General features: G+C 45.4%; 1 protein-coding gene across 2 annotated transcripts in view; it reads left to right on the forward strand.

The window, feature by feature from the left end:
- Window positions 1-24477, forward strand: part of RBPMS (RNA binding protein, mRNA processing factor) — a 701414-nt gene that overhangs the window by 214700 nt on the left and 462237 nt on the right. For both annotated transcript variants that reach the window (XM_078676496.1, XM_078676497.1), the window contains exon 2: window positions 13164-13241. In XM_078676496.1, coding sequence (XP_078532622.1) covers window positions 13164-13241 — 78 coding nt within the window. The remainder of the gene's footprint in view (window positions 1-13163; window positions 13242-24477) is intronic.

Consider the following 24477-nt stretch of genomic DNA (forward strand, 5'->3'; position numbering starts at 1 on the left):
GCAAGGGTCACCTCCCTCTTGTGTACAGCCATTGGCCCAGGCACCCATGTTATGCAAGAAGCAAAAACCTCCATTTGGCAGCTCTCAAAACTGGACTAGCACTCACCAATAGCCTTCATCTGTGGGTTTTAAGTGAAATATGACTCAGTAGCCCTCTCAGTGCATTCTGGTGAAAGTGGTCCATCTTTTTCAAAGTTGTAGTTCATCCAGTGAAGCAAAGCTTGATAGACGCTCATTTCTTCAAATCTTTCAATGCCTTAGCCCCAGACATGTGTTTTGCTCTTCATGAGCTCTTCAGTGGAGCACAGCAGGTACCAATATTGGAAGTTGTTAAAGTGAACAGAGGAGTTATTACAGGATGTACAAGTGGCCACAAAGACTGTCACCCAGGCCCTCGTCACCAGCCGTCTGGACTACGGGAACACCCTCTACGCTGGAACCACAGCCAAACTCCAGAAAAGACTCCAGCGCATCCAGAACACCTCAGCACGACTCATCCTGGACATCCCACGCCGCAGCCACATCTCTGCCCACCTGAAAGACCTGCACTGGCTCCCCGTCAACAAGAGGATCACGTTCAGACTCCTCACCCACGCACACAAGGCTCTCCACAACTTGGGCCCGAAGTACCTCAACAGCCGCCTCACTTTCTACACACCCACCCGCAGGCTCCGATCCGCCAGCCTCGCCCTCGCCTCCGTCCCAAGAATTCGGAAATGCACCGTCGGAGGAAGATCCTTCTCCTACCTGGCAGCCAAGACATGGAACTCCCTCCCCACTCACCTACGGCTGACCCAGGATCACCTCTCCTTCAGGAAACTACTCAAGACCTGGCTGTTCGAGCAGTAGCGAGCCCCCCCCCCCCCCACCCTCAGTGCCTTGAGACCCTTACGGGTGAGTAGCACGCTATACAAATTTTGTGATTGATTGATTGATTGAAAGCATCTTCAAGGCAGCCTTTGGAGTAGGAGACAGGCGGGAGATAAATGCAGTGTGTATCTCATGCTGCACAATATGGGCATCGGTACCTTTCTACCACTCCTGGATAGCCACAGGCACCCTCAACCAGAACCACCTCTGCACCTACTGAGGCAAAAGGCAATTCTTCAACTACTACGATGCACCATCCAAATGTGCCAATGACCTGTGATCGCTTATATGAATGCATGGAGATGTGGGATCCCACTGAGGTCTTGTGGTTGCAGCTGTCAGGCACATGGCTTTTGCAGTAGCCTTGCTGATGAAACCACACAAGGTTCATGGCATTCTTCGGCCATGGCATTGGAGGACCACACACCTCCTGCAGCATGGCATGCCTAGAGGCTGGGGAGGCCTTGCTTACCCTCAGCACTGAGCAATGCACACAGCCATCGCAAGAAGTACCACAGACACTGATAGGACGAGGAAGGAGCTGCTGAGAGCATATATCTCTTCGTCTTCGTCATCCCATTTGTCAGACTGTTGGAAATGTCTAGACACCCAGCAGCAGTAGACAGTTGGTTTGTGCTATCTTTGTTGCTGTCCAGGGGATGTGCTTGTCGATGATAAGACACCCTTACGCATCCAGTACATCTCATGGACAGCTATCTAGACCAGGACTTGTTTTTTAGCAGACACTACCATGGGTGTTTGCTTTTGATACTGCAGACTGCTAATTTTTCTCCTTAGTACTGCTATAATGGTATGAAGTGTATTAAGCTTCATATAAAACAATCACATGTTCTCTGTCCTTCATATTACTGTTTTTTTCATTTTCCACTACATCATGAAATGCTTTGAATGTAAGTTATATGTAACACGCCAGATACCCCTCTGTGCTCGTGCATTAGAAAAAAATGTGGAATAAATATATAAGTATTAATATATGGGAGTTGCGCTCTCCACTGTGTTGGCTACCCAAGTCATGTTTTCTGTGTCCAATTGAGGAGCAAATTATTAATAACCCGCTGGTGCAGGGTCACCAGGTCGCCACGGGTTCTTAACAAGCAAGGAGGAATTGACACTGGAGTGAAGTTCAAACCATAGGTAATTTATTAAGCATTAATGAATGGGTCTCCATCCAACAAGCACCATAGAGATACTCAAGGAGAGAGCTCCCTGAACGATGGTTACATGGGTTTTTATAGCAAAAGATCACAGAAAGGAACGCTCAGAGGTAAATAGAGCTTTGGGAAAAACACACAAATTAGACAATCGGTAAGAATCAACATTCTTGGTGTCTTGTGTAACTGTCGCGTCCTGAGGCTGCACAACAAGATAGACTATCTAAACAAACTTTATCCAAGGCTTTACCATTGTTTAAAAAACCCAGTGCAGACCTCAGCTGTTCTTTTGTGCTGACTTTGCATGTTTACGCAGCCTACAATGTCTCAATTTAGATTAGTTACCTAATGTTTATGCAGGTGTGGTGTCAAGGATAGAGCCAGGCTGAAAACAGAGCAGGGGTGAAAATGGATGAGGCACAGCTTAATTAAAAAAGAATCAGATTTTACATGTCCACACAATAACGCGAAGGATCCATTGCATTTGCAGCATAATTGATCCAGTATGCATAGTCTAATCACTCCCTTTCCTGGTCTCGTTTGCAGCAGCCACCACTAGACATGTCCCCATTGACCTCAGGGTCTTCAGTGATAGGCCCCTCAAGCCTGTGCTTCGGGATTCAGACCACTCTGATTTTTCATGTTTGCACATCCGGTGTATGTGTATGTATAGTGTGAGTGTTCTGCTGAATATTGACACAGAGAGCCCTTAAGTCGTCATGTGCACCGATGAACATTGTGAGTTGGGTGGGCAGCCATCCAGCCCACCAGTGCAGCTGAGGCACTGGCGTCGGCCAGCCACCCGGAGGAGCACATGCCCAATTTAAAGAACTTTTCGGCTTAGCAGCGATCATTTTGGGGAAAGTACTTAAGCAGGTGTGACGGGAACACTTTTTCCTAAACTAGAGTGCCGGCCAGCTTCCGCAGCATCATGACAGCCAGTCAGCATATTATTTTTTGTATTTCAGAACGAAGACCCAAGTCGCTGTGAGGGTTTCTCCCTGTGTGTGGGGGACATTCATGATTTTTCCTGCCCAGGTCTCCCATGCCTCACAATGTGATCCCCAGACAAAGAAATATGGATTAGAAGTTCCGCCATAGGCCCTCAGGTGCATTGAGCCTCCATCCCTGTGGCAGATGCTCTGTTAGGATATAGGTTTCTAACCGTGGAGTCATTGGAGACCCTTCCATTGAAAACCTAGTGGTCCCCTCACCTCTAAATGAAGTCATTTGTTAGAGTGTGAGTCCTGCTGGTTTGTGCCTGGGATCCTGCTCTCGAAAACTATAAATAAGGACCCATACCTTACTCAAAAATGAATTTTCACAGATTCCAGTACTTCAGTGGCACCAAAGATCTTAAGGGCAGCTAAAAGTTAGTTTTATACTCAGACCCGTTAGGATATCTTACATCTTATCCCTCTCTACAACAAAGTCGAGCTGTGATAACATTGGTAGTTTACAGACTGGATTGTTCCAGTGGCAGATACCAGGGTATAAGTCAATAAGGCCTTCAAACCCTACAAAACGTACACACTGTAGGTATCCAAGCGATGCTATTTCTTGTAATCTAAGATATATCTCTTGCAGTGAGTTCACTTTACAGGCTACTTGTATGAAACAATCCAAATAAAGCTCTATATGTAGTGACAGGCCTCTTGATTTTCAAAAACAAGATTTTTACCAGTCCTGGAGAGAGCTAATATCAGCGCCTCTCTGCTTGCTTTCTATCTTCAAGTTTAAAAGTGCCCAGATGGTAGGGTCTTTTCCATCCACTCCTCTGAACTATAAAATGTCCTACCTTTAACACTTAATATAAAACTAGATGATCTATACGTATCGCCCTCGTGGTTAATATACCAACTGTGGTGAATGTTGAGCTCAATTAAACCATAAGTTGTGTCCTAAGGTAGAGGATCATTGCAGCTGCGGCGGAGGAGCATCGTCCCCCCTGCCAGCGGCAGTGCCAGCTGCAGCTGCAAAACTGGAAAAATAAAACGATAATAAAGCATATTTATTATTGTTTTATTTTTCTCTGTGCCGTGGAGTCAAGGGGCTGGACCAGGGGAATGACAGGCACAGGGGGAATGATAGGTGCACTGTTCTCGGAATGCTTCGCGGTTTGGCCGGCCGTTTCAGTCTGGCCAAACCGTCATGCACACTGAAGCTCTCTTCAACATGAGCTCCGTTGTCAAGTTGGAGAGAGCAGGCACAAGCTTCCAGTCATGGTAGTTGTGCGTTGTGCAAAAGATTTAAGGAAAATCTTCAGACTACCCAAACATTAGTGTATGGATTTCAAAATGGGATGATATGTCAAGGGACATGCAGCATACCTATCAATTTCTCTGTCAGGGTGATTCTCTTTCCTCAGTGTCTGGTCTATTGTGCGGGTGAGAGGAAGTTCTCTCTGCAAGAGGATCAGAAAATTTAAAACATTGCATGTATTGTGTCACTAGGGACATGTACTAGAGGTGGGTGCCAAGCAAAGCAAGGCCTGACCCTGTCTTGGGTTGAATGTCGGCTGTGGTTTGGCTCTTGGTGTTTGATGACCGTTGAGCAAAATTGGAACTGAGCCAGGCATCCGAGGCACTGCCTTTTTCCCTCCGCATTTCACTCTTAAAAGACTATGGGCCACATGTACGATCACTGCATTTTGCGGATTCCTAATTGCGACTTTTTGTGACTCTCAATTAGAAAGTCGCAGTTTGTTTGACACTGTTTGCAATTCCCAGTGGGCTGCAAAAGGACCTGCCTCTTCAATATTCATGAGGCAGGTCACAATTTGCGACCCATTGGAAATGGCCAAAATCACAGGGATGGTGGCCTGCTGGGGTCAGCAGACCACCATTTCTGTGATTGCTTTTTCAATAAAGCAATTTGTTTTTGTAATGCAGCCCGTTTTCCTTAAAGGAAAAAGGGATACTTTTCGAAAAGGAAAATTAAAAGTTTACTTTTCATTTTTTAAGAGTAGGCACTGGTCTGTGGTACCACTACCTGCTCTTAAAAATGTTTATGGCCACATTTGCAAAAGACCCGTTCCCATTTGCGAATGGGTTACCACCAACTTGAATTTGGTAGTAAACTGCAAATGTTTTGCGACCGCATTCTAGTCGCAAAACATTTATACATCCCCCTGCAACTCAATATTAGTAAGGAACGTCCTTAACACGCCCCTTCCTAATATGGACTAGCAAACTCTATGTTGGGATTCGATAATAGGTTATGGACTCTCAGAATAGGGTTAGTACATTTCAAAAGACTATTTAGCATCTTAAACGGCCTGATTCTCTGTTTGCGGCCGCTAAAACCTTTTGTACATGTGGCCCTAAAACCACTAGATGCATGAGAGTTGAGTGCACGAAAACTAATACAAAAGTAAATTATCTGCTGTGTGTATCTGCAGTAAAACTAGCCTGCATTTCACATGTGTCTCACTAAGAACTGTGGGAAGTCAGAGTTAACTTTGTTTTATTAATGTAATTAATGTTGTTACCCTCACTGAGGTACTGACCATCAGGCCGGGACTGGCCGTACCCCTCTCCCCCCCCCCGACTCACCCCATCCTCCCCCTACCATTGCTCCCGGTCCGCCTCAATTGCCAGGACTGGTTTGCGATCCCTGTCCGGCCCTGCTGACCAACTCTCTCTTTACCGTTTGTCAGGTCAGGGAACGGCAGTGGTACTAACATTAAAATAATCTCCTTCCTTCCCTAACATTTAACTTTCTTTTCAAGAAAACATTAAAACATTTTATTTGTATATTGGGGCACCTTGAAATTGCTTGCAATAAGTGTGTTTACTGAACAATGGGACCGATTACGATAGCGGATGGACTGGAGACCGTCCACCATCGTGGTGGTGACCAGTACCGTCCGCAATACATGCAGCAGTCCCACACACACAATTAGGATGCAACTGCCACCATGGCGGTCGCATTTTGCACTTTAACATTGCGGCGGGTGCTGCTGACTGCAGCACCCGCCGCGATGTTCAAAATGCATGTTCTGCATTTAACTGCACTACGGGCAGGCACCACTTGGTGCAGTGAAATTTAGGGGGGTACCCAGGCACCCACACCCCCCAACACAAGGGGGCCCACAACGGGCCCCCAAAGCCAATCTCCACCAGCCTTTCAATGGTGATTTAGCCACCACGGAAAGGCTGGCTGAAGACAGCATCCTAATTTGGCGGACGGTGCCTGCTAGGAAAGCCACCATTTTATGGATGCAGACCGCTCCACCATGCAATCGGTATGATTGCCTGTGGCGGTTCTGTGGCAGACGGTCTTTGCATCTGTCGCAGTCGCAGTCTGGATCACCCCACCATCACAATGTGGTGGGGGGAAATTGCGGTCCGATGGCGGACAACAATATGTGCCACATACAAAGTGCACATCACATATTAACAATTTTTCATTTATTCATAGTTGTGTTATCTAGGCATTGTAGATGGGGATAATGTTCATGCTTCCAACACATTACTTTAACTGGTGACCATGCAGGGACATAATTCAGCGTACTAAAATAAAACACAAAATAACCTATTTTTAGTCTGAAAGAAGGTTTATCATATTTTTTCATTATGTTTGCTCTATCATTTATAAGTCAAATCTTTTGATGTCTTGGCTTGTAATCTGGCTCCTAGACCCAAACCAGACCTGTACCTCACCTCTGGATCAGTTCTCATTATTTATTTCTTACCCTTTTCACTTCTAACATGTACTATATTCAGGGCTGGGCCATAAAATGTAACAATTGTTGTCAGGTCTGGTGGCTCAGTGCACTAATGCATCTACTGCAAGGACATGTGTTCGACTTCATGGTCACAGGCTCAAATCCTGGCAGGTTTGCTCAGCCTCTCATCCTTTCTGAGGTTGATAAAATGAGTACAACTGAGTTGGGTAACCAGGAACAGCTGTTATTCAGTGCCAAGATGCCCCGTTGAGTGTGAACTCGCGCTTTACAAATACTTATGTTAGGTTCCTGTAGCAGCATATTTATGAGGTTGGTGGAAGAGGTGTGGCTCAGAGGCCAGGGTGCTTGACTCGGGACCACAGGGTTCATGGTTTAATCGCCGGCTCCGGCGGCAGGTTAGCCCAGCACCATGTGACTCTGGGCAATAGCTTGCTTAATCTTCCCGATGGTCCCCAGCGCCGGGACACCTCTCCGGAGGTAGCTGTGCGCTTTACAAATGCTGGTATTTCATTTCATTATTTCATTACCCCTAGCCCCTTCCTTCTTGCATGTCACACTCATTGACTGGGTTTTGCATATTCCAGTAAGGTTCAGACATTGCCCCCTCCCAGTACATTACAAAATAATTGTTGTGCAACACCCTTCCACTAAATATGACTTTTGGTTGGTGACGTTTCTGCTTTCATAATGTTGAACACACACATATAACTTTGTTCAATGCTGTGCATATGACACCAGGGTAGGACTGGAACAAAAAATAAAAGTGGTTCCCATTAGTGAACCAAATAGCTGAAAAAGTGGCCCACAGTTGCACATCAGGACAGTTTGATCTTGTAAAGACACGCTGTATAGGTTTTTTGCAAGGTTGGGAAGACTGTGTGCCTTTGTGCTTGCTGCAGGCAATGTTTCTGGCGATTCAGGGAAATCAACAGTAAAAATATGCCCACTGGACCATCAAATAGGCCCACAAAACTACCCCGCGCACTCACCTGTTAGACCACCCCCTGATTGCCCTTTATGTCAGTCTGATACTTTGTGACATTGGCCCATCTCTCCGTACATGAGACATAGCGAGTTGATCCTAACTGTTTACTTGACCTCATCTAGCTGAAAGCTATGCTCACCTTGTTCTTCTGTGCCAGCTTCTACAACCTCTTGTTTTTGTACTCCTGTGAATTGATGATCTATGGTCTTTTTACATTCTATCATGTTGCGTGATTCAAAGAATCTTCAGCTATCTCACTTTTTCTTTTTTGCAGCATTATTTGGTTTCCCTGAATGGCATCAGCCCATAGTTCATACCCTAGAATGCCTATTATGGAGTCTAGCGTTTGTGTACCTTGCATCTCCCTCTTGGTCTGCAACTTTGTTAGCAATGACTACTGGCGGCTGTTGCTTATGGTGGTGCGTGCGTAACTGCAGACTTACTAACTCACATGGTGCCACCATATGACACATGATATTTGTTCCCTTCACGCGGTCAGCTGGTGCGGAACCGATATCACACAGTGGCATGGAAAATGAGCTGAAAACCACTGTAAACAGTGGACTTCCAGCTCGTTTTCATAGACAATTAACTGCTGATGTCCAGGGCCAGCTTGGGAACACTAAGCAGACTGGCAAATCTGTCAGACCAGCCCCGGGGGTGGGGTGGCCAGCAGGTGTGAAAAACTGCTGCTTTTGTTACTGAGGGCCTATATTGCGGCACAGCTGCAAAACCAGCATCCAGGAAAGAAAAAGCCCCCACCATATCAAAACCGGCCACCACCATTCCAGCCTCTTGGGGAAGCACCTGATTCCCTGTATGGCCAGCTCGGCCATGCCGATGTCTATTAAGGGATGTGAAAATTCCACAGGACATCAGCACCAGCCTAAGCAAGCTTTTTTAGGTCAAGCCTAGGCAGCACATGCGCTGTCTCTTCGAGACATGCTGTATCCACTCTGTGGGCCGACAACCCGCCCATTGCTTTTTTATTCAACCCTTCGATTGTCCTTCAAATATGTTTGCTTGCTAGTGATTAATCCTTCCTCTTTTTCCCTCCTTTTGTGTTTTGCTTCCTCCCACAATGCTTCCCCCAATTACTGGTATCTTTGCGCTTCTGTGTTTAAGTGTTCGCTTTGGTGGACTATTTTTTCTTTGTTCCCTGCTCATGCTTGACATTCACTTTTTTGGGTGTATTACTTGTCCTTTAATTCGTAAAGTCTGCATGTGTTTGCGGTTCATTTTGCCAGCGCCTCCGAAAAGTTTCACTGCACTAATAATGAGTAAAGTTGCCATATTAATTCATCTAACCGTTTACAGGAAACCCAGCTGCTTCTTAGACATGCAAAGTAAAGCAAAGATTCCCGTTTCATTTGCAGAGCCTTCTCGCTCCGAGCTTCCCTCCGTTTTTGTAAACAGGCCTGTAAATCTTATTCTTATCTCGTCACATTTGCACAACATTCAAAGACTGAGAACAAAAATTAGATGCTGTTTTCAGAGGGCGCCTGTTCAGTGCCCCCGTCCTCTCCCTCATCCCTGCATGGTTATTTCGTTCAGAGCACTTCCCAGGAGTGCTGCACCTTTGCTACGCCGCTGACCAAATTAACATTTCCAGGGCTGGAGCAAAACATCTAAAAAGTGAATTACATGCTAGTTCTTGACAGAACACAACGTAGAGGCACAACCGTAGACAACACGAACTCAAAGGAGTGCTCATTTTTTCCTTCATCTCTGTATATCTTACGTGTGGTAAGCAAGTTTCGGGTCACATATATTTTAGCCGTTCTTTAAATTGCAAAGCACTACTAGGTGCTTTTATTTAGAAAATGATGAATTTATTGATGGCTGGGATAATGGCTATATATTGGCCAGTACTTGATGACTATACTGACCTGTTCTTATAATGGTATCAATCAACAGTGCACATGCTTAACACAGGCAGATACTGAGCATCGGCACTTTTTATTTGCCACAGTGGGCACAAGCACCTCTCAGCTGGGATGCTGTAGTTCCAATGAACTAGAAAGTACCAGCAGCAGATACTGTGGAATAGTGAGTACCTGCACGTGTATGCAAGTTTGTAAAGCACCAATAAGAAGTGAAATCCTTTCGGTGGCACTGGACCAACCCTTCTCCCTGAACGGGGCCAGCACTTCCCATCACAACTGCATATTTTTAATGTGCTGATGCCAGGAAGTCTCGTCTGTGTCTGGCAACAGTGCTGTGTCTAGAACCTTGCGGCAGACACTTGCATGCTTCACTATTGAAGTCCTACTCGCATCCATGCGTGACCTGTATGACAATAATGAGGCCCAAACAAGCGCTTTTCAGATGGGCTGCAGCATTGTAGTGAATCAGGACTCATCCGCAAAGCTGTAGTAGTTTAAAGGGGGATGTGCCCACACCTCTCTGCTGCCAGATCCCCTGTACTTCATGGAGTACTACTGAAGCTTCCACATTGGTCAAGCATTGTGCTGAGTCAAGATTTAAAAATCTGCTCCTATTTGTTATTCATAGCGCTTGCTGCCACAGACCGGTGGCTTCGTAGTGCTTGTGGAAATGAGGGGTGCTCGCTTGTAACCCCTCCAAGGCAGCATAGCTGCCCGGCTGTCACGTGGCCAAGCCCAGCCAGTATTTTTAGCTACCACCCATCATGCTGGTATTTAAGGGGGGGCATACCTAGGACAAGCAAACCAAAACTACAAGTTCCAGAATACTGTGTTCTTTTGGCTAAAACGCCTGGGCTGTTTGAAGGTATTAAATAAACATGTCGCAGGAGTGTGATTACTTACAGTAGGGTATCCAAACTCATTATGAACCTGGGGACGCAGCTCTGCTATTGGAAAATATTACAAAATTAATTGACACCCCAGACAAAATACAAGTTAAAAACAGTGTGTAGTAATTGTATATCTCTTCAATACCTGGTGGCACAGCAATCGGGATAATGTCCTGCATGGCTACACCTTTATAAGGCCCAAAAGGCGAGACCTATTGGCTATGCCAATGCTTGTTTCCTTTTCTTTGGAGGAGGGGGTTTGGGGTGGGGCTGAGGCAAAAGTGCCTTGTAGGTACTTCTCGGTACAAAAGGGGGTGGTGATGGAGGGAGCATCGGAACCAATCAAACACTCACACCCAGTCAAAAGATCTGGGTTTGATCCATCACCGTTCTTTAGCCCACTCTGCCACCCCAGTTCAGACATGGCTATATGCAAATCAGTCTGACCCTGTGCCTCATGGGAACAGTCCAGCCCGAACTGCCAAGCCATGCCTTCCCTGGACCGGAAACAAGCTTCCGAGGACCGGTTACTTCTCAGCACGAGGCCCTGCCCCCTCCAAGGCCCCGCCCCCTCCTCACAGGTGATTTTTTAATTTTAGTTGGCAGGTCTGTAGCTGGCAGTGCCGCAACTGGAGCTGATCCAGTTAATCTGCTGTGCAGAGCTGTCCTTCCAGAGGGTGAGGTTGTGTCCCTGCTTCTGTGGCTGGCGTTGCGTCTTCCACGCAGTAGCTTTTGGTTTTCCAAGCTCCTCATTGCTGGATAGCTTTTAATGCTGGCACACTTGCCATCTCTCATGTGTTCCCTTTATGATGAATCTTTAAGGTGTCTTTGCCAGGTCTGGTTTTGTTCCACTACAGGTTTGTGTTGTTAACCTTGGCCAAACAATTAATTGTGTAGTTCCCTTTAAATGAATTAACTGAAGTGTGATTTTTATAGACTAGAGGTATTTGTATCTTTCCGACTTAATTTCTTCTATTTTTAGGTGGATCAGAGGAGAGTTGGAATTACTGATCGGGCTTGTTTATAAACAATGATATTTATTATGTCATGCCTGCAACTCTGCACTGAGGGAAAGATGGGCAGTGGACATAAAGAAACCTATCCGTGAGGAGGATTGGGGCCACATACTTAGAAAAGCCCCCACAATTTCTAGAGATTCTTGTTTTAAACAAACTCACATTTACCGCATTCATAAGGCACACATCACTCCCAGGAGGATCAATAAGTATTATTTGAAGCACAGCTCAATGCTCTAAATATAGGGCGGAAGAGGCAGATCGTTGCCATAAGGTTTGGAAGCGTCCCATGCTGACATACTACTGGGAAGCGGCTGTTCTCTTCATTCACAACGCGATAAGTAGAAATATAGGACCAACACCAGAAATCTGCCTACTAGAAATGTACCCAAACCCAAAGGGCAAGAAAGGCTCTAGTAAATTCATTGACTTGGCATTAGTGCTGGCAAAAGGACAGGTGGCCATTAGGTGGAAGGGAGTAATCATAGGACAGAATAATGTAACTCAAGAGTAAGTAATATAGACAGGTTCATGTGAGATTGATGAGTGTTTGAGTTGTAAAATATATATATTTTTATTAATTAAAAGTTTGGTCGTAAAATAGTCCTCCAAAAGTGCCAAGGCTCTCATCTCCTTTCTGATAAAGTCTCATCTCTAATACAACTACTTCTCCTATCTTTGTCTTTTAAAATGCCAAAACACTTAGTCACTGTATTCTCTTGCATCCAGGTGATTTCAGTCATTTGACTTTCCATCCCAGATGCCCCGGAGATCCTGAGTTGCTCTCAATAGACTTGGAATTGTGGGATTGTGAGCTCACTGATGTCGACTGGGATAGCTGAAGACATCCCCAATCAGGGTACCTCCCAAATTCATCAATCCATAGTCCTAAGTAATCAAGCCCATGGCAGCTGGTTCAATGCAACACTAGCTGAAGTCCAGTGCTCCGCTTGCCTCTGACAGATGACGCGTTGACGTTTCTGTGGCCTATAAGAGGGAGCTGTGTCCCCTCTTGAAACCTTTGAAGGGAGCCTGCCTCTCAGATCCTTGCTCTAATCATCTGAAGCAGTTCTGGCACCTCCACTGAAAGAAGGTCCCCCAATCCAGGAAGCGATAGATCTGGAAGCCTCTTTGGATAGTGTAGTCTCTGGTATTGAGTTTGGTCAGTGACAGTCATCCTGTTTTGCCAGTTGTCTGGTCACTATCAACAAGGATACTTGAAACTGGGTTTAAAATTGTGTACCAGCCAACCAACAGCATGGTGCCACTTTGCGGTTTTGTGATGTAGGGTGGCATAAAGTGGATAATGTGATTTCAAGGTGTCAGTTCTTGGTGGGCTGGCATGAATGTAGTATGGGCACAACAATACAGGGCATGAAATGTATATTTGGTGGCCAGATCTGTTGGGAGAGCGTTGTAGGTGACTGTTTTAGGATTTCTGGATTCTTCTGGGACTGCCAACTCCCTATTTACTGGCACTGGCGAGTGTCTCCTGTAACTGTGGGTGATTTTTGTGTACTTTTCTATGTTGTGTGTGTATGGGGGGCTGTAGGATGTTCGGATGTGTCTGCGTGGGGATCGGATTTAAAATGTAAGTGTTCGAAATGCACAAAAGCTATATCCCATGTTAACTGGCTCTCACATTTCCTTCCAGGTGAGGACGCTGTTTGTCAGTGGCCTGCCGCTGGACATCAAACCCCGAGAGCTCTACCTTTTATTCCGGCCATTTAAGGTACTGTACGTAAAAATGAAATTCTGCTTATACTGTATATGGTATGGAAACGCTTGCCCCGTCTTGCATATCCTTAATTCTTAAATAATTACACCTACGTATATCTGGACCTCAGTCAAAAGTCGTCTTTCCAAAGCAAATTTCAAAATTGCATCCAAAAAAAATCAAAGCAGTTGACGTCATGTTAGAGTTCATATTCCACTGTTTTCATTTCTGTACGTGCACCCAACTTTCTGAGCTAGCACCCGCTGAAACAAGCTGGAGGCGGTTAGACTGCAGCCCTTCCCACTGGCTTGTATTTCGAGTTCTAGTCAATATCCTTTTCTCCAGTCTTCGTTCATTTCTCAGTTATTTTGTTTCTAATATTTACAGTCCCTTGCAGTATTTCGCACTGGAAATTCCACAAGTTGGCACCCCATTAATCATAGAATGCCTAATATTTTTTTAACAGGCTTCTGATAGAAACAGAATGTGAACTGTAATGTTTTTTTCATATTTTAATACGGACCATATGGTATAAGGACATGAAAACTATACTTCTCGACCTACGGTACCTTCAAGTTTGTAAACAATGCTGTTGTTCCTTTATTTACATACCCATCCAATGTCATCTGTTCTATGATTGGTTTCTGAATTCACCATTCAAGTATTATCTGCTCTTTCAAATGTCATGCACCATAGCAGGAGAGAGTAGTCAATCTTTTGGTCCCTTAAACTCATTCTTGGGATACTGCTATCGTAAATGACACGTTAGCGCTGTTCTTCTAGGCGCTTGTGGTTCGGTTCTTTCAGGTATATTACGGTAGGTGACGTGAGGCGTTTGTCATACTGTACTCTGCGACAAAGTGTATCACCAGCATTCTGGGATATTGACATCAATCCCCTCCTCCTATTTAAACTCACCTGCCCCATACATTTATCATTGCTTTTTTTGTAGGCACCCATGTCACTTTCTGTAGTAACTCCTTTATAAAGTAGGCATATCCTGGCCATTTTGGGCACCTAATGTCACAGGTTTATTAAATATTAATAGTAGTATACATGTCCCATGCCTTACTGTCGCGACCAGACATATTTATTTACAAATCACTGGGTCAGTTTATTTCTCTTCACTTCTCTGTTCTTTATAACACATGCGATTTATTTTCCTCCATTGGTAATTAATAAGTGAGAAATGATTTACCTCTATTAGATTCAAACAACTCGAGAAGTGAATCTTACATCATTGCCTATAAATAAATAGGGCAAGACATTTGTCACTGTTGGTTTAAACATTGGCGGTGTGTCACTTCTGTAAATGCACTATTTTTGCCGAGGAAAACTGACGCTACTCTCCTTTATTAGGGATGTGAACTGCAGCAACCACTTGTCTCCTCTTCACGCATTGTGGGCACTGTAATAGATCAACGTTTTTATCTTCTCGTCTGAGCTTCCGCTGCGCTTGAGGCGTAAGTAAGGGCCCCATTACGATACCACCGTAATGGAAAACGGGACCGTCTGCCAGAGGTGCGGCGATCCTGTGGGGCCAATTAGGATGCGACCGCCACCCTGGCGGTTGCATCCCACATCTTTTACATTGTGGCGGACGGTGCTGTAAGTAGCACCCGCTGCAACGTAAAAGTTGCATGTTGTGCATTGACATGCACAACGTGACAGGCACCGCGCGGTGCCTGCCACCTTGTGCATACCAAGGAAGGGGGGTACCATGGGTTCCCCCCCAAGTGCACCGCCCAACACCCTGGGGTCCCACAACGGGCCCCCAATGCCAAAGACCGCATGCCTTGGCGGCATCGCCGCCATGGAAAGGCCTAAATCTGCACACCTCATAATATGGCGGGCGGTCCCTGCTAGGCACCGCTATCATATTATGGCCCAGCTCCGCACGGTGAGCAATCATAATGATTGCCTGCCTGCGGAAAAGTGGTGGACGGTCTTTCCGTCCGCCGCTCTACCCCCGCCATTGTAATATGACAGGGGTAAATGGCGGGTGGGCGGGTAAAGATGTCGGGCTGATCGCTACTGCCGGTTGGGCGGTGGCGAAACGCCCGATATCATAATGACCCCCTAAGTTGTGATCAGCGTAGGGTGGGTTTCCAGCCGGGGGCTAGGCATGTATCCTTCTGCATTCTTATTGGTGCTAAATTTTCTTTTAAAATTGTGCTCTCCTAAAAATGCCTATAAGAATTTTTACGCGCCGGGGCAACTGCCACTCTGACACCACCCCCACACTAAGTCACTGCCTGCTGGACATATGCCAACAAACAAACATCGGCCATTGGGGCTCAGTCAGCAAGCTAGATTCTGGATAATGTCCTGTCATTGAGGGCGACTCAAGAGCTACTTCTAGATTCTTCTAGGTAGCTCGCGTCGGTTGCACTGGCAGATTTAGGCGCAGTGATCTCTTGTGGAGCATGGACTGCAGAGTAAAGCCTTCATGTCTTTATATTTGTGGCCTCCACAGAACCTTACATCTAAAACCATGGTTAAGTTGCAGCATAACCCTTCTACACAAATGCTGAAACCTTTGTAAAACCTCTCTGCTAATGTGGTGGTGGGGAGGGGGTGCGCCTACCTTAGTTGAGGTAACCTGCCATAAGATCACTAACATCACTCATTACCTCCAATGAGTACGCTGCCCACACTGCCTTGCACTGTAGAACTGTGAGACTTTTAAACCCCAGTGTGTTATGAACTCCCCATTTCAATATAGTCAAATGGCATCAGTTATGGGGAATTCCTAATTTACTGCTCACTCAGAGACAAGCACCACAGTCCTATTTGTGGCAATCCTGATCAGTCCTGTCCATGTCCTGGAGTTTAGCATAGGTCAGTGTCTCGTGCTCTCTGGATTCATGATGAGCTGGATGGACATCTGTGGTTAGACAAGACATGCCTGGGACCCTCTCCCTGCTACTAGAGGAGAGGTTCCCTCTTCAGGCCTAAAACAGTGAGAGCCCTAGGAGGTGAGTTTCTCTCAAGAGGCTCTTAGCTGCACCAGACTGTATCTCTGTTAACTAAATGTGCTCTATCTAGCTTACGCAACCTCTTTTCGTGGACATGCTATCATTACATCGGAAGACTCTGTAAATGGCTGTGTTTAAAGAGGAATAATCTCTTAGGGAGGTTATGTAGAACGTTGTCTTTACCTTGCCTATCACAGCTTTCTTTCATACCACTCTTAAGACAGTGCTTAATTTGAGCCGGTGGTTTCCGGTGCTTAGCACTGGCACTTTATTGTTAACACCAGGAATTATGACAGTTTGCCACGTGGTTGTGCTGTCTATCTAATATAGAGATGAGCCCAACAACAGTTTTTATTCGGTCAATATGCAGTAAAAATGATTAATAACTGCCTCCCAAGCCATTCTTATAGCACTGGGGCCCTGGAATAGTCTGAATTGTCACACCTGTAGGAGTGGGATGGTTAGTAGTTGTGTTGGTAACAGTCATTGGCAGGGCTGGCAGCTGCAACTGGTGTCGCAAGCTGCAGTTGCCTCCTAACGAGGGCCCTGGCACTTATTTGTTTTACAAATTAAGCACTCTCCTAATATGATAATATCAATGCGGGTCAAACACCCCCACACAGCACTCCATACAACACCTTGCCACATCATGGCCAGATCTGTATTGGCTCCAGCCTCCTCTGCACCTTCTCTGGTCTTTGCTGTGGTTGGTTATGAATAAGTTGATCCTTTCTCTAGCTTCATTTGCTCATGGAAATCTTACTCACAATTCCAGCTCATGGGCTCCCTAGATAGTTGCATATGTTTCTTCATAATTCAACTGTCACTTCTTTCAAAAAAGGTAACAAAATGGGTAAATAGTGAATTCGCTGTTTAGGAGATAACTATCTGAAGGGGTCCTTGCCTCTTATGAAAATACCTCTACATTTGGGTTTAGGAGCACGAGGCACCACTTCTTGCTTCTGTAGGTCACCCTCCTCTGCTAGAAAGAGGGAGCAAGTGTGGTAGACATCATCAGCGTTTTTTTTATTTAAAAACATTGCAGCATGAAGAAGGGAGTCTTCCTCTGTGCTTAATTAGAGCCGGTGGGGGCCACCGGCACTCATTTTGGGTGACCAGGACTTATTTTTCCGCATCAGACATTTACAAAGAGCAAGAGAGGGAAAAGCACACAAAAAGGAAACAGGAAGGAAGAGGAAGATGAAAAACCCAGCACAAAGGGAGAAAGCAGGAAACTGCAAGTGTGAGATAAGGGGGCAGGGAGTGTCTGGTAGTGGATTAAAAAGGCATGAGGTGGAGTTATTACTTAGCAGCCTTGGTATTTGGTGCGCTGATATTTATAAGCGCCGGCCTCAGGCTTCTGAACAGAGATTTGGGCGCTGGCAGTTATTCTTTTACAAACTGAGCACTGGCCTTCCTCATCACCGTGCCCAGCAGCAGGTGTTGTCCTGCTTTATGCTGACCTTGTTTTTCGGTAAGAGCAAGCTTCTATTGCAATGTTCTGGAGGTCAGGGCTGGACCGGGAACCTAAAGCAGCCCTGGCAATTTTGTAGGCCCAGCCCCCACCCTTCCTCAGGGGAGGGTGGGTAGCGGGGGTGCAACTGTGAAGCACTGCTGCTTTTCTTACAGAAGGCCAATATTGCAATACCGGTCCCAGTCACAAAACCGAAAACAACTGCGCTAAAACCGACCCCATCCTTCCAGCCTCCCAGGGAAACGCCCGATGCCTGCTACCGCCAGTCCGGCCCTAGTAATGTTGAAAGCTTCAGATGAGGCTCTGAAATTATAGATCACGTAATTTCCGTTCACCCTCCATTGTTAAGAACAAATGGAATTTATTTTCTCCCTTTTGTGATGCATAATTGGGGAAATTATGTCCCTCCCTTTGTTTCAAAGAACTGGGGCAGGATAACCCTCCAGCTGGTATTTCCAATTATGCAAAGTCTAGTAGCACCTGTACAATCTCTTTCTTGATCACGTGGCACAGGCCATTGGGGAAGGAGGATGGTCGAGGATTTCATGGCTGCTATAATGCCACCTTTGCAGCAAGAGCATCTTCAAATGTAAAGCAGGTCAATCAATCAATCCGGATTCTTGCAAAGCGCAACTACTCACGCGTTAGAGTTTCAAGGCGCTGAATAGCTCAATAGCATTTATTCTGTACATAATCCAGGGAGAGAAGCGTTGGCCTGAGCTAAAGTGCCAAGTTACCACAAGACTCCCAGCACATTGCATTGAGTAATGATATCCTCTTGGGATAGTAATTCTGGAATTTCTGTAACAGATTTCATTATTGCTCATGGTGGAACATTCCAGAAGGAAATGATCTGGATGTCAAAGAACAGGACATAGGAGAACAATGACTGAATATATGTTCATCACGAGGATATGCCGTACTCAACAACCATTCCTGAGATTGTCCAGAAAGACCTACCCACCGGATTCTTTCCTATTTAGGTCACGTGACTTGCACACTTGCTATGACAGAATATCATGAGGTCTTCCGGTCCTTTTAAATCGAATTTAGGATTTCCCTGAGTTACTGAATAAGTGAATGATTCTAGAATAAATGTTCCCCCCACACTAAAGTTGAAAACTAAGGAATCTAGAAGATAAAAGTTGCCTAAGGAGCAAAAGGTGTAGAATGTTTGGTTTATTATTCCAGGCTGACTATTTGTTTTGTGGCTAGAGCTGTGGAAAATGCGTGTGACTCTGATACAGGAGTTTCATTTATTTATTTATTTATGGAGTTTTATATAGCGCGAACGTGACCCGTCAGGGTATGAGTGCTGCTCTTGATGAAGTGCTCAGGTTTAACAGTGGAATCACTCCCTAAGGCTGGTTTGCTTACCCTTGGTTGGTTTTTTCATTGTAGGAATAGACCTTAATTCTGGCTTTTCCAGTGGGTCGTTGACTAGAGGTTACTGGAAGTGAGTGTCATGTGTAGGTATAATTCCTGTGTCGTTTCTCTTATTGCCCCACAGCTTTCACTTTATATAGTTTCCTCCCACTCAGAATCCCACGAATTCCATGAATTTTCTTAGAAATTCTATTAGTCTGAAGAAGGCATTAGGACACTGACATTGTTTTTCTTTAACTTGCAAAAGATAAATAACTGGTCAGAAGCGGTCAGATACCCCCATCTACCACTGCAGGTAGCCCCAATATCACCATCAAAACAGGACTCTGCGCCGCTAGGCTAACTTTACTCCCACTGTGTGCTCATGGTTGCGGAGCACTATCTACTACACCGGAAAAGGGCGAAATCAAACTGTCAAATAAGGCAATATTGGCCAATGCACAGCCTCACATAAAACCTTTTACAAAAGTTAAATTACTACATCACCAATTGAAAGAATTACGGTCAATGAAATAAATACACATGCTGCCGACGTAAAACATTTTGATATGTTTAAATAAAAAATATAACACCAATATCCACTTATCATGGGTGTGTGTCTTCTATATGGCCTCAGGGCACAGTGGTGGTGGGTGTAATCATTTGTCACGCTTTTGGTAGTTGGACCCGCTGACAAACTCTTTCCTCCCTAATGCTCTGAGTGGGTCGAAGGGGAACATTGCACACCCTCAGGAGAACCTTTAGGGACCATCGAGAAAATATAAGTAAGAACTTGGTTGTGGGAACACTGCACTAGACTCTTGTGCACTAGACTGTACTCAGAGCCAATCCCGGATTTAGACAGCAATTTATATACCTGGGTCTATTCAGACCTTGGTTTACGAAATGCTTAGTGGACATATTCTGTCACTAGTCCCAGAATCATCAAATATCTGATCCAAAACCCCAGGACACCAAACGGTTAACTGTGAAGACAAGAAGGAAGAACATGAAGCTAAAAGGTACAGGCAAGTAAAGCTTAAAGGTAAAAAAAGAAAGAAAAGGAGAGACAAAAGCTAGGTGTGAACTGCAGCGGGTCAGAAAGTTGTAACAACTCAAAACAGGTTGCTATGCTTCTGCTACAAGCCATGCCACTCCTGGAATAATAAACTGTCACTGAAAGTGATCACGCTAACCTGGAACAAGTGTCTACTTCAAACCTGTTTCACAGCGTAGTCTTTTGTCGACCCTTAGGGTTGTATTACGAGTATGGCAGTCCACGGACTGTGTTACTTGCAGTGGTGGTCCAACCACCACTACCCTGGTGGTATGGCCATTGTATTATGAGTGTGGCGGTGGGACAGCCATAAAACTGCCACCTCTGTCAGGATCAAGGTTCCCACTGCGGCAATGGTCTGCAAACGGTCTGAATATCCTGGCGGTGCCAGCACCGTCGAGCATATTACGACCTGCATATCCATTGGATAAGAGGGCCCTAAGAGGGCCCCCAGCGGAATCTGAGCCTGGGGGTGCATGCGGAGAGGCACATATTGTGCACCCTGGAACTGCACCCTCGTTCTTGCACTGTGTGACATGCAGTGACATGGTGCATGCCACACCGTACAGGAATGTGGTGCAGGCACTCTCAAAAAGGTGGTATGCTGTTTAGGCTATCCTATGAGCCTAGTACAGCCGCCGCCATGAGATCGCCACCGCACCACCCGCCCATGATGGATTAAAGTGATAATCTGGTGGGTGGGCTCACCGCAGGCTTGGCGGTCTTCCTGGGACTGCAGAGGTGGCAGTCCTATTGGGAGACTGCCAAACTCGTAATAAGGTCCTATGTCTCCACAGGTTATCTCCCCACTTGCTAGGAATTCAGTATAATCTGCCTTATATACTTTTAAGCAAAAGGTGTGAGTGGAATTGCGCTCTGACTGCTCTGACTGGTCTGCAGATCGAGACATCCTTGCAATTTTCATTTCATTATTTTATGCCTCACTTTAGCACTTAATGCAGTTTATTTTATTCTAAGATAATTTCCTGATATCCTCAAATTTCACTTTGATTAAATCATTTCAGAAAAGCTTATTCTTGATGAGTGGTGTTGACTTGGAAAATATCCTTTACAACATATGCATTACCAAGCAATGCCTTTACCATGTATCATTTCCAATGCTTTACCTTTACAACACAATGCCTTTACCAGGCATGCCTTTACCATTCACATACCTTTAAACAGTCAACAGGAAACTGACACAATTCTTTTAAGAGAACGCCGTCCTCGACCCGTCCCAATCTGGATTCCACAGCACAGACACCGCCCTACTCACCGCCACAAATGACATCTGCCCCCTCCTGGATCAAGGCCACTCCACAGCCCTCATTCTACTCGACCTATCAGCGGCCTTCTACACCGCACACTAGTCGCCAGACTACACGACACAGGCATACAAGGAACAGCCCTGGACTGGATCCGATGATTCCTCACCGGAAGAAGCCAAAGGATCAGACTCCCACCCTTCCTCTCCGAACCCACGAAAATCACCTGCGGAGTTCCACAGGGTTCATCCCTTAGCCCCACCCTCTTCAACATCTACATGGCCCCCCTTTCAGTCATCATCCGATAAGACAACCTCAACATCGTATCCTACGCAGATGACAAATAGCTCATCCTCTCCCTCACCAAAGACCCCACCACTGCCAAGCTCAATTTCCAGAAAGGAATGCAAGAGGTTGCTGTCTGGATGACCAACAGCTGCCAGAAGCTCGACGCCAAGAAGACAGAAGTCCTCGTCGTCTGTACTACCCCTTCTGCATGGGACAGCACCTGGTGGCGGACCGCCCTGGGAAGCCCGCCTAGCCCCTCAGACCACACCAAGAACCTCGGAATTGTACTAAACTCATCACTCACCATAAACCGACAGGTCAATGCCATCACCTCCAGCTGCTTCAACAGCCTCTGCATCCTCCGCAAGACCTTCAAGTGGATCCCCCCTGAGTCAAGGAAGACAGTAACCCACACACACATCATCAGCAGACTGGACTATGGAAACACACTCTACGTCGGCATCAACAAGTCCCTACTCCGCAAACTCCAGACAATACACAACACCGCCGCCAGACTCGTCCTCGGCATCCCCGGACATAAACACATCAGCCAACACCTACAAAGTCTTCACTGGCTCCCCGTGGAGAAAAGAGTAACTTTCAAAATCCTCACTCACGCCTACAAATGCCTACACAACAACGGACCCAAATACCTCAACAACAGAATCAACTTCCACGTGCCCAAAAGAAACCTCTGATCTTCCAACCTTACACTGGCCGAAAGCCCGGGCATCCACAGAGCCAGAGCCGGTGGAAGATCCTTCTCTCACATTACGGCCAAGACCTGGAACGAGCTACCGGCAGACATCAGACGTGCCTCCTCCCTGAACACCTTCAGAAAGACCCTCAAGGCCTTGCTCTTCGGCTAAATAGATCTGCGGACCCCCCCTCCCCCCTCAGCACCTTCAGACCCTCACAGGTGAGTAGCACGCTTACAATTCCCTGATTGATTGACCATGCAAGTAAGATTATATGGGGTGGGTAAGGTTATAGGGTGGTATGGTGTTTTAATAATTATGCTGTGTGTAGGGGTATAGTTAGGTTACAGTGTTATTAGGATTTAGGGGTGGGTAGGAGTATATGGTAGTAAGAGTATTTTTTAGGGTTTAGGGGTGGGTAGTGGTTTTTGGTGGCAAGGGTGTTTTCAGGGTTTAGGTTTGGGTTGGGGTATAGGGTGGTAAGGGCCTTTTTAGGTTTGTTTTTTTTGCAGAGTTTTATATCGGGCGGGTAGGAGTTTAGGGTGGTAATGGTGTTTTTAGAGTTTAGGGGTGGGTAGGGGTATTGGGTGTTAAGGGTGGTTTTAGGGTTTAAAGAGGGGTATAGGGTAGTATAAGCATTTTTGCGATTTAGAGGTGGGTAGAGGTATTGGATGGTAAAGGTGTTTTTGGGGTTTAGGGGGGGGTAGGAGTACTGGGTGGTGAGGGTGTTTTTAGGATTTTGGGGTGGGTGGTGGTATTCGGTGGTAAGGGTGTTTTTAGAGCTTAGTGGCGGATAAGTATATAGAGTAGTAAGGGCATTTCAGGGTTTAGGGTGGGTATTGGTATTGGGTGGAAACGGGTTTGTTTAAGGTTTAGGGTGGGTAAGAATATAGAGTAGTAAAGTAGAAAAGGGTGAATACAAATAATTTTAAAAAGGGGAGGTTAAGGTGTCTGCCCCAATAAAGAAAAATGTCAATTTAAATTTATTTTAAAAAGGAGGGGTTAGATTATATATATATATATATATATATATATATATATATATATATATATATATATATATATATATATATATATATATATATATATATATACATATCCACAGCAAAACGTCCTTTGCGGGGGGAGCGGCTGATAGCTGGTGCCGGTGGCGAGGTAAGGATAGCCTCGCAGTATTCCGCAGCAGCAAACCTCTTCACACAATGACACCGCACTCCTCTTGGAATTTTAAATTCAGTTTAATGACCTGTTTTCTTTTTCCACCTACGCGTTTCGAACAATAAGGTTCCTGATGACGGTAGTAAACATCCATTGTTTGTTTCACTTATTTATACAGAGTCACCACATTTGCCTTTAATGAGGCATTATGGGCTTTCTAGTTAGTTTAACATGAACATGGCTATGTCACAGCCTATCCGTGTCTCGCACCACTGTTAGGAACTGGCGTTTACTTCACCCCCATTAGGGTATTGTTGATTACCAAAATGGCGCAACACTTTAAACTGAGCAACTAATCAGGAAAATCATGAGTATGATTGCCCGTCGAACAACAGTGTTCTACTTTGGATTATACTAGTTGCTCACATGTAATATAGGACTGAGTGTCCAATAGCTCTCGGCTTAGTGCTTTAGAGAAACCCTATCTCTTAGAGGTGTTTTACACCTTGCTCCCACAGTGGTAGGAGGCATCGGATACCAATTATTACTAACGATAAATTTTGTAAACTTATTTCACACTTTTCGGCTCTTATCACCCTAATTCAATTATGTAATATATACATATGTACAGTGGTCTTCCTAAGGATATACCTGCACTCTAGTTGTCTGAGGGCTTTTTCTCTAGCATTCTCTGATCGATTTTTCCACCTGTTCTAGAACGCTATATGTGAGCATTGAAGGATCACTATTGTGGTGCTCCATAAAGTGTCTTGCCGCCGGATACGTAGTATCCAAATTTTAACTGCATGTAGATGCTATAAAATGCCTTTATGGGCCTCTAAATTGGTGCTCCCTATGTATCCCTTGGGACAAAGACACTCCAACAAGTACACTATAAATTACGACTTACAATTCAATGGTTTAGAGATGGATAGCCGTTCTCCAAAACAAGTTTTTATCTCGGTTAG

This window comes from Lissotriton helveticus, chromosome 2_1, assembly GCF_964261635.1.
Source record: "Lissotriton helveticus chromosome 2_1, aLisHel1.1, whole genome shotgun sequence".
Lineage (NCBI taxonomy): Eukaryota > Metazoa > Chordata > Amphibia > Caudata > Salamandridae > Lissotriton > Lissotriton helveticus.